Source organism: Dreissena polymorpha, chromosome 1 (assembly GCF_020536995.1).
Source record: "Dreissena polymorpha isolate Duluth1 chromosome 1, UMN_Dpol_1.0, whole genome shotgun sequence".
In the NCBI taxonomy this organism is placed as follows: domain Eukaryota; kingdom Metazoa; phylum Mollusca; class Bivalvia; order Myida; family Dreissenidae; genus Dreissena; species Dreissena polymorpha.
Window position 1 is genome coordinate 6868382 of NC_068355.1, and position 13988 is coordinate 6882369.

At 35.6% G+C, this 13988-nt stretch overlaps 2 protein-coding genes across 5 annotated transcripts in view; one reads left to right on the top strand and one right to left on the bottom strand.

Moving 5' to 3' along the window:
* Positions 1–9005, bottom strand: part of LOC127869606 (formin-binding protein 4-like) — a 61332-nt gene extending 52327 nt beyond the window's left edge. For 2 of the 4 annotated variants that reach the window (XM_052412285.1, XM_052412271.1), the window contains exon 1: positions 8924–9005. The gene's annotated coding sequence lies outside the window, so the exon portion shown is untranslated. Of the gene's footprint in view, positions 1–4877; positions 4909–8923 lie in introns of those variants that run through there. The other 2 variants (XM_052412264.1, XM_052412277.1) reach the window with 2 other exon arrangements.
* Positions 9006–9058: 53 nt separating this feature from the next.
* LOC127869687 (synembryn-A-like) overlaps positions 9059–13988 on the top strand; it is a 42745-nt gene continuing 37815 nt past the window's right edge. The window contains exon 1 of the mRNA XM_052412348.1: positions 9059–9441. Coding sequence (XP_052268308.1) covers positions 9361–9441 — 81 coding nt within the window. The 5' untranslated portion in view covers positions 9059–9360. The remainder of the gene's footprint in view (positions 9442–13988) is intronic.

Here is a 13988-nt window from a genome sequence, read left to right on the forward strand (position 1 = left end):
TGTATCTATGGACATAAGTCCACAGGTATGTAATGATCATCAAAGAAATGATAATTATATCATTAAAAAAAAACTTTGACAAATCAATCATTTGGGTTATAAATAATCTAAATAATAAATCTGTACAGTAACTGTGAAAAGAACTTCAATTCTTGGTAAGGATAAATATAATATGAGATTTATAATTATATTAATTACTTCCCTTGAAAATAAGTGTCTGTAACAAATCTCTATTTTTAGTAGCAAATAATTAAAAGCCACTACCGTGACTGTAGATTCACCACTCAAAATGAGCAGCTCCATGAGATACACATTCATGCCAAATATATAAAGTGGCTATGTTCAATATTGAATAATTATCTCCCTTTAAAGCTTATTACTTCTCTTAAATCTGTATTTTTTACCGTAGACCGTAAAGGATGACCTTGACTTTTTACCACAATGTGTTTGTCAAAAACACAATGCCGCCTACTGCGCCGCTTTGGTTTATTTAAAAAAAATATATACATGGGCAGGTCAGATAACTATGTCCATTTAAAGCTTATTACTTCCCTTGACTTTGTTTTTTCGACCCTAGACCATGAAGGAAAATGTTCACCTTGAAATTTTACCACTCAAAATGTGCAGCTCCAAGAGATACACATGCATGCCAAATATCAAGTTGGTATCTTCAATATTTAAAAAGTTAAGGCCAATGTTAAGGTTTTAGCACGACGCCTACGGCGGACGACGTGCTGGCTATAACAAAAGCTCAGGTTTTCTCGAAAAACAGCCGAGCTAAAAATATTATAGTATATAGTGCTGGAAAAGGAGTTTAATTCAAGTTTTTTTTTTTAAGGTAGCGGTTAAAGAAATATTATTTTTCATTTTCAGCAGACATAAAATATCAAGGGTCCATGAAAAATAGGGATGGGAACAAATACTGAAGTGATATTCCACAAACAACACGCAAATTGATATCAATGGTAACAGGTATTGTGTTAGTTACGCTGTTTTAGGTTGGTTGAAACCGAATTTATAGACAAACTTGAGACTTATTATTTTGACATTGAATTCAGTTCAATCAGGAAGAACGATGAGCTGTATACCTGTTTGTACATACCTGTTTGTACCCATAAAAGCTCAGAGCATTCAAGAGGAACTACTATTATTACTAGTTTTAGAGCAGCCTGTATTCCACGTGGCCAATTTGAGAGAAAAAAGCCTATATCAGTTGCAACTCCCAGCAATCCAGAAGCCGGGGTCAATAGCTGAGAGTTGAAATATTGAAACTTGCAGATCAAGATAATTTGCAAAGTTTACGCTGTTGGTCTCAAAATTACAGACTAGTTCTTTTTGAATGCTCTGAGCTGTTATGGGTATAGTTGTACATACGTACAGCTCATATTTCTTCTTGAGCAAACCAAATTCAATGTAAAACAAGATGTGTTTGTGAAACACTATGTCCCCCTATATGATGTTTGACATTGTAGGATGACCTTGACCTTGTGAAGATGACCTTGACCTTTCACCTCTCAAAATGTGCAGCTCCATGAGATACACATGCATGCCAAATATCAAGTTGCTATCTTCAATATTGCAAAAGTATTCATAAAATAAGCGATTTGGGCCACATATATTTGACCTCTGACCTTGAAGGATGACCTTGACCTTGACCTTTCACCACTCAAAATGTGCAGCTCCATGAGATACACATGCATGCCAAATATCAAGTTGCTATCTTCAATATTGCAAAAGTATTCATAAAATGAGCGATTTTGGCCACATATATTTGACCTCTGACCTTGAAGGATGACCTTGACCTTGACCTTTCACCACTCAAAATGTGCAGCTTCATGAGATACACATGCATGCCAAATATGAAGTTGCTATCTTCAATATAGCAAACGTTATTGCAAAATGTTAAAGTTGGCGCAAACAGACCAACAGACCAACAGACAGACCAACAGACAGACAGACAGGGCAAAAACAATATGTCCCCCACTACTATAGTGGGGGACATAAAAATATAAAAGTCTCAAGTTTGTCAATGAATTCGAATTAATCAACCTAAAACAGCGTAACAAACAGAATACCTGTAACAATTGATATCAATTTGTCTGTTGTTTGTGGATAAATGCTCAAAACAAAAAAGTTTATAAAACAAGAGGGCCTGAAAGGCCCAAAGTCGCTCAACTGAGATAACAAGATAATATTGGGATAAATCTTCTGACCAAGTTTCACAAAGATCGGAAAATAAATGTGGCCTCTAGAGTGTTAACAAGGTTTTACTATAGCCATATAAGGAAAAATGCCCCGCCCCCTGGCAGCCATGTTTTTCAACCAACCAGCATCATTTTTTAACTCGTCCAAGATATTATCCGGATGAATCTTCTGACCAAGTTTCATGAAGATCGGACAGTAAAATGTGGCCTCTAGACTAGAGTGTTAACAAGATTTTACTATAGCCATATAAGGAAAAATGCTCCGCCCCTTGGAAGCCATTTTGTTCAAGCAAACATAATTATGTTCAAACTCAACCAAGATATCATTCAGACTAATCTTCAGTCCAAATTTCATGAAGATTGGACAATTAATGTGGCCTCTAGAGTGTTAACAAGGTTTTACTACAGTCATATATAGCCATATAAGGAAAAATGCCCCGCCCCTGGTGGCCATGTTTTTAAAGCAACCAAAACCATTTTCGAACTCCTCCAAGATATCAATGGGACAAATCTTCTGACCAAGTTTCATGATGGTTGGAAAATAAATGTGACCTCTACAGTGTTAACAAGGTTTTACTATAGCCATATAAGGAAAATAGCCCCGCCCCCGTGGTGGCCATGTTTTTCAACCAACCAGCATCATTTTTGAACTCACCGGATCATCCAAGATATTATTGGGACGAATCTTCTGACCGAGTTTCATGAACTTGAAGATCGGACTATAAATGTGGCCTCTAGAGTGTTAACAAGATTTTACTATCGCCTTATATATAGCCATATGAGGAAAAATGCCCCGCCCCTTGGCGGCCATGTTTTTCCAGCAAACTTTACCATTTTCGAACTCATCCAAGATATCATTAAGACAAATCTTCTGACCATATTTCATCAAGATTGGACAATAAATGTGGCCTCTAGAGTGTTAACAAGGTTTTACTATAGCCATATGAGGAAAAATGCCCCACCCCCTGGCGGCCATGTTTTTCAACCAACCGGCATCATTTTCGAACTCGTTCAAGATATTATTGGGATGAATCTTCTGACCAACTTTCATGAAGATTGGACATTAAATGTGGCCTCTAGAGTCTTAACAAGATTTTACTATAGCCATATAAGGAAAAATGCCCCGCCCCTTCGCAGCAATGTTTTTCAAGCAAAGGTTACCATTTTTGAACTCATCCAAGATATCAGTGGGACAAATCTTCTAAGCAAGTCATGAAGATCGGAAAATAAATGTGGCCTCTAGAGTGTTAACAAGGTTTTACTATAGCTATATAGGGAAAAATGCCCCGCCCCCTGGCGGCCATGTTTTTCAACCAACCGGCATCATTTTGGAACTCATCCAAGATATTATTGGGATGAATCTTCTGATTAAGTTTTATCAAGATCAGACAATAAATGTGGCCTCTAAAGTGTTAACAAGATTTTAATACAGCCATATAAGGAAAAATGCCCCGCTCCTTGGCAGCCATGTTTTTCAAGCAAACGTAACTATTTTCAAACTCATCCAAGATATTATTGAAACCAATTTTCTGACCAATTTTCATGAAGATTGGACAATAAATGTGGCCTCTAGAGAATTAACAAGGCAAATGTTGACGCCGCACAACGGACGACGGACAAAAAGCGATCACAAAAGCTCACCATGAGCACGTTGTGCTCAGGTGAGCGAGAAACATAATCAAAATGAAAATCGAAGTTTTGAATTGACGATTCGATCTATCTTACGAAAGTTCTGTAGAAAGTCGTTGTATTATGATTGGTTGATTAGGCCAAAAAAAAAGAGGTCTGTTTCTGGTCTCCTTGGGAAAAAAAACCAGGGTCGGTAGGTAGGGATTTCTTTGTTTTTTTATTTTTTGGGGGGGGGGGGGGGTACTAAAATGGAAAGCTACTAAAGCTTATTATAAGAAATACATTTGTATATATGCTTTGTTTGCTTGATATTACTTATAATATGAACGAAAATGAACAATTTTTTTTTTTTGGCGACCCCAATAAAAAGTTGACGGTCGGCGCCGATTCGGGAGACATGGTCGGGCGACTGGAAACGGACCTTTTTTTTTTTGGCCTTTAGACACGAGATCTATCTCGCAGTGGATTCCGGATATAATCAAAAGAGTATTTTCGAATTCGGAATTTTCAGAATACTTGGCTTTTCAATTGCAAAAACTTACACATTTTCATGAACCGTTGACATGTATGAAACTTTGGATTACTATTATTATGCGAGCACAAGTTATGGAGGTTCTGGTAAATGACAAGTTTGGTAAATTGGAATTATATAGTAAATGCCGCGGAGGTTTCGGTAAATTGGTATAAATAGGGATTATCGCACCTTTAGTCGGTAAGCGTGTACACTAATTTAGTTGTTTTGCACTAATTAAATTATCTGATTAAAATGTACGGAGTTGATGTTATGAATCTAGAGATGTTTGCAAAGTGTTAATATTAAATTTCCAGGCTTGCAACCTATTAATATTCTAATCAAGGAAGGTAATTTATATATTAAAAGTTTATCTTTAGGTCATGATTTTTTTGTTTTTACTTAATTTACTATATGTTTTAATACAATTAGTTGGAAAAACCTTAATTAAAGTGTATCAGATAAAAATAATAATAATTTAATCCAATATTTTTGTTCCGCATATGAATAAAATTTTCGCTTCTTTTTCTTACCAGCAGGTCAGCACATAAGGTAGTCGTGAAGACCTGTAAATAAACTCTGACATTCACACACACTTTTTAATACAAAAGTTTACATTTATATGCCTTAATAATTTGTTAAATATTAAGAGTAGGGTATGTTATCAAGTTGATTTTTCTAAAAATAATCTGAACATGCTTTAACACTGGTGGCTGATTTTATACGTACACGACCAGTAACTTTCAAACTGTGAAAAAACAAACATTTTCCTTCTTTAATCATGTTTATAAAAAATTATCTGGTGGTGACATCAAAGGATGTTTATGTCCTATACATATTGTATCCATGTTTTGAATGTGTCTTATTTATAATATATGGTAAATAAAACGGATTACACAGTTAATCAGTTAGTATTTTTTTATTCAACAGACTTGTTCAGGCAGTAGCCAGGTGCCTGTGTATTGAGCTGATAAGATAGGGATCACCACAGCAGGTTGCTAATAGACAGTGTATTCATTCGGGTCTGCTGGCGTTATGTTAGATGTCATTTTTATCAGTTTTTAATTATGTGTAATTTAGTTCACATCTCTTCGCTTAAATCAACATTTAATGGCACGCGCACTTAACAAAATTATAAAACATAACGCATATCATTATATTTCTTATTATCCCCACGCTTTTTGAAAAAAAGGTGGGGATATTGTGGTTATCTCCGCCGTCCATCCATCCGTCCGTCCGTCCGTCTGTCTGTCTGTCTGTCTGTCCGTCCGTCCTGGCCACTATCTCCTCCTACACTAAAAGCACTAGAACCTTGAAACTTACACACATGGTAGCTATGAGCATATGTGCGACCCTGCACTATTTGGAATTTTGATCTGACCCCTGGGTCAAAAGTTATAGCGGTTGGGGTGGGGCCGCGTCAGAAATTATCACTCATTTTTTTAGGTTATTTTACATTTACTTCTTTATTTCTACATCGATTCACTTCAAATTGATACTGGACCTCTCTTATGACAATACGGTCAATCTCAACAATGCATGGCCCCATTCCCAACCCTGGGGCACCCCGCCCACCTAGGCCACACCCACCAAAAATTACCATTTACTATAATTTTTTCATTTCTACACGGATTCACTTCAAATTGATACTGAACTTTTGTTATGACATTAGGGTCAATCTCAACTATGCATGGCCCCAATCCCAACCCTGGGGCGCCCGCCCACATAGGCCACACCCACCAAAAAACTCCATTTACTATAATTTTTTCATTTCTACACGGATTCACTTCAAATTGATACTGAACTTCTCTTATGACATTAGGGTCAATCTCAACTATGCATGGCCCTATAACCAACCCTGGGGCCCCGCCCACATAGACCACACCCACCCAAAATTGCCTTTACTATAATTTCTTCATTTCTACACCGATTCACTTCAAATTGATATTGAACTTCTCTTATGACAATACAGTCAATCTCAACTATGCATGGCCCCATTACCAACCCTGGGGCGCCCCGCCCACATAGACCACACCCACCCAAAATTGCCTTTTACTATAATTTCTTCATTTCTACACCGATTCACTTCAAATTGATACTGAACCTCTCTTATGACAATATGGTCAATCTCAACTATGCATGGCCCCATTACCAACCCTGGGGCCCCGCCCACATAGACCACACCCGCCCAAAATTGCCTTTTACTATAATTTCTTCATTTCTACACCGATTCACTTCAAATTGATACTGAACTTCTCTTATGACAATACGGTCAATCTCAACTATGCATCGCACAATTACCAACCCTGGGGCGCCCTGCCCACATATGTCACACCCACCCAAAATTGCCTTTTACTATAACTTCTTCATTTCTACACCAATTCACTTCTAATAGATGATGAACTTCTCTTATGACAATACGGTCAATCTCAGCTATGCATGGCCCCATTACCAACCCTGGGGCCCCGCCCACATAGACCACACCCGCCCAAAATTGCCTTTTACTATAATTTCTTCATTTCTACACCGATTCACTTCAAATTGATACTGAACTTCTCTTATGACAATACGGTCAATCTCAACTATGCATCGCACAATTACCAACCCTGGGGCGCCCTGCCCACATATGTCACACCCACCCAAAATTGCCTTTTACTATAACTTCTTCATTTCTACACCAATTCACTTCTAATTGATGATGAACTTCTCTTATGACAATACGGTCAATCTCAGCTATGCATGGCCCCATTACCAACCCTGGGGCACACCTAGGTCAAACATTCGGTGTGGGGATACGCGTCGGCCTCTGCCGCGCCATTTCTAGTTATAAATTACGTACACGTATTATATGTAATATGTTTGTTAATAATATTAAGAAATATTAAATTAAGAAATAATAAAACATTGTTATATATAAAGCGCATTTGGAATTTGACCTTTAATTTGAAGCTCGGCCGCTGATGGTGTATTGTAATATGTAATATGAAATTCAACATTTGGCTCTTACAAGAGGTGGCCTCCACGTGGCAAGAGCTGGTCAACATATTCATTATGTTGGCAAACTACCTCATGTAATTATGTATATATATATATATTGAAAAATTGAGTGCTTTTCGGTGGTCTAAAATACTATTGTGCTTTATATTTACACTGAAATCAATATCAACCCAATTATTTCATATTTGTTCATGGTTTTTGTTTGTTATGTTTTTTTAAATAAATAATGTCTACAATATTTTACAACAACCTTTTTTTAATAGCATTAAACTTAATTGAAGATCTTACAATAGATTCCGTCGTAAATCATCATTTATTATTACTATTAAAAAATCATCATTTATTATTACTATAATGTTATTTAAATAAAAGCATTAATTATTAAAAAAAATAGTATCAAGTTATTTAAATCGTACATTTACTTTCAATAGAGTTGCATTTTAAATTCAATCTACATTTTTTTGGTTTGGTACATGTACCTACAATTTCCTAAAAGAATTCATTTTTAAAAGTTCAGAGGTAGCTCATTCATGCCCCTTAATTCTTTACCGTAGGCAAGGCATTAATTACTCAACTCAAAATTAATCCACAGTTTGCAAATATATGCCCCTGATGTAATTGTAAGCCAATAATTAATAGGTGTCATTAACACCTCATTGTAGGTATACCACCTCTATAAAAAAACAATTTACCGAAACCTCCACGGCTTTTACTATTTAAATCCAATTTACCGAACTTGTCATTTACCAAAACCTCCAGCACCCTGCGAGCACACCACATCACGTAAGTTGTATTAGCTAATTTGCGCATTAGTGATAAATATATGATCTGTTTGTGTTTATTCATGCCAGAAACTAGTTTATGCTGCTACTATTACCGATTAAAGTACCACCCAGATTTTGGGCGGGGGAATTGACAAGGAAAATCCCATAACCAGTTGCAACTCCCAGCGACCAGGATGGTCAATAGCTGGGAGTTGGATTACAGGGTTTTTTTGGCCCGATTTTATAGCCGAAATTCGGCTATGTTCCCAATTCCAAAAAGTACACTTTTTTCCCAAAATGTGGCAAAAAATTCCCAATTTCCAAAAAAAAATATAAAAATTAATTTTTTTTATTTTTTATTTTTTTTAGAATGAAGTGTCTTATGCGTACTTTATCTCAATTTTAATTCAATTACATCTAACAAAGTACTTTATGATTTTGTTCTTATAATTTTTATGATAATAAAGTGTTATATCAAATTTAGTATTTCCCTAATTACATGTAGTGGACTTTTCGTGTGGAAAAAAAGGCTAATGAATTAATTTTCCCAATTTCATGAAAATGCCGATAAAATTCCCAATTCCAAAGCCATGGGCTATCTTCCCAAAAAGTGGGAAAAAACCCCTGGATTATTGCAACTAAAGTACAGACAGACGCGAAAATATGTTGCACATTGAAAATGACATCCTATTGAGCATTTGTAAAGCAAAACATGATTATCTTGCAATTGTTGAGATTTTACGTTAAAAAGAATACATAATAGCAAAATAAGCAAAACCTATTCATATTTTATTGTTTAAATGTTATATGAACGTTACCAATGCTATGTCTGCCAATCCTTCATGAAATCACATAAATTAATTTTGATTGGTCAATATCAGTCGGTTTATCCAATCAGAATTTCAGTCTCATTTTGTTTTTATGGATTGTGTACTTACTTACTCATACACAGTACGAAAGCTTTAATGATATTCAGTCAAAAGTTGTTCGTATTGTCTGCTAAATTTGAATGACAGTGTGACAGTTTTTATATTCTTCTATTATATTCTATATTAATTTAATAATATATTGTCGCTCCGACTATAAAAGATCCAGAGATATTCAGATAATCTGTTAGAAGTTGGAAATTTGACAATTAACTGAATAGTTTTAAGTAAGCAACATATTTTGAATATTATAATTTTGTCAGGAACTGTCGGTAATTGATGAATGAAGCAAATGAGAAATGAGGAAAACTTCTAACTAGATTTTAAAAATGAATTCTGCTACAATCCATACTTTAAGAAACGGCAGTGAAAGTGATGTAATTGATGCGTTGCAGAAATTTAATGATCAGGTAAAATGTGATTCAATTTATTATCTTTAACAATAAATAATGATGATGATCTTAATGTTAAACTTGACATTTAAACTAATTCCAGGAATAGCTAATCTTAATGTCACATGTTTATGGGCAGTTTTGTACAACGCAACATTATTCATTAAGGAACTTGCTTTTCCATGTGATTTTGTTAACTATATTGGGGAACAGAGAAGTTTTTGTTTTTCTCAGCAAAGCAAGTTTGGTCCTTCGCAAATACCTAAATCTGAATTGGTATGTTGCAGAGCCTTGTGTCACAAAACCAAACAACTGAAATTTCAAAATTAAATGTTAGTATTTCAACCCATGTATACGGAAGACAAAAAATCTTACCTGTCATTAGGTCTGACCTTTTATAGAGTTTATTTTTATTATTTATGTTCATCATGTTTAACAATTACAAAATCAATTAAAGGACATCTTAATTTAAACCCATTCTAGGAAAAAAAGGTAAAAATTTCAGTTAAATGACGACAGCTGTGTGATTTTTAGCTCGGCTGTTTTCGGAGAAAACCCGAGCTATTGTCATAGCCAGCTCGTTGTCCACCGTCCGCCTGCCGTCGTGCTAAAACCTTAACATTGGCCATAACTTTTTAAATATTGAAGATAGCAACTTGATATTTGGCATGCATGTGTATCTCATGGAGCTGCACATTTTGAGTGGTAAAATTTCAAGGTGAACATCATCCTTGAAGGTCTAGGGTCGAAAAAACAAAGTCAAGGGAAGTAATAAGCTTGAAATTGACATAGTTATCGCACCTGCCCACGTATATATTGTTGTTAAATAAATCAAAGCGGCGCAGCAGGCGGCATTGTGTTTCTGACAAACACATTGTGGTAAAAGGTCAACGTCACTCAAGGTCATCCTTCAAGGTCTACAGTAAAAAATACAGATTTAAGGGAAGTAATAAGCTTTAAAGGGAGATAATTATTCAATATTGATTATAGCCACTTTATGTATTCGGCATGCATGTGTATCTCATGGAGCTGCACATTTTGAGTGGTGAATCTACAGTCAGGGTAGTGGCTTATAATTATTTGCTACTAAAAATAGAGATTTGTTGGAGACAATTATTTTCAAGGGAAGTAATTTATATAATTATAAATCTCATATTATATATTTCCTTACCAAGAATTGATGTTCTTTTCACAGTTACTGTACAGATTTATTATTTTGATTATTTATAACTCAAATGATTGATTTGTCAAAGGTTCTTTTAAATGATATAATTATCATTTCTTTCATGTACTTAGTTGTTAATAGTATTGTTCATTACATACCTGTGGACTTATGCCCATAGATACATGATGAACTCTGGCTATGATCTCTTTGATAAACCACAGGTCTTGGTTGTCAGTTATGTCTGACTTGGTCATTTTTCACTGTCTACAGACCCTCCCCTCCGGGTTGGATTGGAGCTTTAAAGGGAGATGATTTCTATACCTGCCAAATGATAAATAGAAATTTTATTTCAAAGTGGCGCAGTAGGGGGCATTGTGTTTCTGACGAACACATCTCTTGTTGGGTCACTAGGTCAAAGGTCAAGGTCACTGTAACCTCTAAAAAAATAAAATTCTGACAAGCTTTCGCAGCCGAGCGTGGCACCAGTTATGTGGTGCTCTTGTTTAAATACATATTTTATGCATTACAAGTAATTGTAAACAGCAATTTAAAACACTAGTACTCTCAAAGGGGGTAATCATGTGAAAATTAAAATGGCAACACATCAGCGCCAAAACATGTATTTTTTGCAACTGTATCATCTTTATTAATTTGTTTTAATTTTAAAATGCCGCTATCTTTCTAGTTATATCAGTAAGAAAGTGAAAAGTGTTATTTAAACTTGCTTTGAATTTTCTTAGTGGGGGGATTTAATTTTGTGATCCTACAAAGGAATAAGCAGCAAGTCTAGATAAAGAGCAAATAATAATTCAAAATAAACGCTAATCACGTTTCGACTGTTTAAATCTGACTAATTTTAAATTTGAATGAAATGTCAAAGTATAATAAATATTAACCAGTCAGTACCTTAGGTGTTTTTAGTGAGGCTTTTTTCAGAGAAAACCCGAGCTATTGTCGTAGCCAGCTCGTCCGACGTTCGCCGTAGGCGTCGTGCTAAAACCTTAACATTGGCTCTAAAACCAAAGTGCTTCCACCTACAACTTTGAAACTTCATATGTAGATGCACCTTGATAAGTTCTACACACCACACCCATTTTTGGGTCACTAGGTCAAAGGTCAAGGTCACTGTGACCTCTAATATCAAACTTTAACATAGGCTCTAAAATCAAAGTGCTTCCACCTACAACTTTGAAACTTCATATGTAGTTGCACCTTGATGAGTTCTACATGCCACACCCATTTTTGGGTCACTGGGTCAAAGGTCAAGGTCACTGTGACCTCTAATATAAAACTTTAACAAAAACCTTAACATTGCCTCCAAAATCAAAGTGCTTCCACCTACAATTTTGAAACTTCATATGTAGATGCACCTTGATGAGTTCTACACTCCACACCCATTTTGGGTCACTAGGTCAAAGGTCAAGGTCACTGTTACCTCTAAAAAAACAAAAAACAATTTCTCAGCCGAGCATGGCACCCGTTATGCGGTGCTATTGTTTTTTTTAGCTCACCTGAGCACAACATGCTCATGGTGAGCTTTTGTGATCGCCCTTTGTCCGTCGTGCGTGCGTCGTTGGTCGTCAACATTTTGCCTTGTGAACACTCAAGAGGCCACATTTATTGTCCGATCTGCATGAAACTTTGTCTCAATGATACCTTGACCGAGTTCGAAACTGGGTCATGCTGCGTCAAAAACTAGGTCACTCGGTCAAAAAAAACAACAACCTTGTTAACACTGTAGAAGTCACATTTGATGCCAAATCTTCTTGTAATTTTGTCAAAATGTTTGTCTTAATAATATGTTAGTTGAGTTTAAAAATGGTTCCGGTCCGTTGAAAAACATGGCCACCAGGGGGCGGGGCAGTATTCCTTATTTGGCTATAGAGAAACCTTGTGAACACTCTAGAAGTCACAATTTTTGCCCAATCATCATGAAACTTGGTCAAAACATTGGTTTCATTAGTATCTCGGACGAGTCCGAAAATGGTCCAGATCGGTGAAAAAACATGGCAGCCAGGGGGCGGGGCAGTTTTCTCTATATGTATTTAGTGAAAACATGTGAACACTCTAGAACATTTTTGGTCCAATCTTCATAAAATTTGGTCAGAACATTTGTTTTCTGGATACAACGGTTGAGTTTGAAAATGGTTTGGATCGGTAAAATAACATGACCGCCAGAAGTCACTCGAGAAGTCACATGTTTTGCCTAATCATCATGAAATTTTGTCTAAACATCGATTTTATAGATATCTCAGACGAGTTCGAAAATGGTCATGATCGGTGGAAAAACATGGCCGCCATGCAGGGCAGTTTTCTGTATATGTAATTGTATATAGTGAAAACATGTGAACAGTCTAGGAGACACATTTTTTGCCCAATCTTCATGAAATTTGGTCATAACATTTGTTTCCTTGATACCATGGTTGAGTTTTAAAATGGTTCGGATCGTAAAAAAAAACATGACTGCCAGGGGGGGGGTCTTTTTCCTTATATTTATATAGTAAAAAAGCTTGTGAACACTCTAGAAGTCACATTTTTTGCCTAATCATCATGAAATTTGGGAAAAACATTGGTTTTGTGGATATCTCGGACGAGTTTGAAAATGGTCGTGATCATTTGAAAAACATGGCCGCCAGGGGGTGGGGCAGTTTTCTCTATATCGAGGGGTGAAAGCGAAACAGCTCTAAGTGACATTTTTTCACAAAATGACTTTTTTGTATATTTTGCATCGCAACATCCGTGCCCATCATGTATTAAAATATCTAAGTTCCAGGCAATCAAATAAAAAGTAAAATTGAAATTTGTCCTAAAGCTCTAAGTGAAATTTAATTATGTTTTTAGTGCGAAAAGGCTCTATTTGCAGTGAAGTGCTACTTAGAGCTCTTTCGCATTCAGGTTGTTGAAAAACCTCCTGAATAGATACTATTATGTAATTGATGAAAAAATAAGAAAAAATATTGATAAAATTATGCACTGAGACCTTTTTCGCAGTAAATTTTGGGTATTTTTTTATTTTCCTTAATTATTTTGTGTTGTATAACATATTTGATAAACTTTTTGACAACATTAATATAAGGATTTTATGGCTATTTCAAATTATGCTTTATACATACCTGTCTGTACTTAAAACTATAAAGCTAATTGAAAAATTGAAACCTTAATTGCATAAAAGCTAGTTGAATTTGGAATGAATTTCAAGGAGATGTGATCATTGTTTTACCCTCTTCCTAGTTCTGAATGTAAAACAATTTATTTTGTTACAAAACCACAAAGAATAAACTCATTAAAGTGCGTTGTGTTTAGAATGTTAAGTTGTGTTAATGTCAGATACCTTTATATATTTCTATTTTGCTCTCTCGTGAAAAACGTGTTCAGAATTACGGAGAACCTAGTTAGTTGT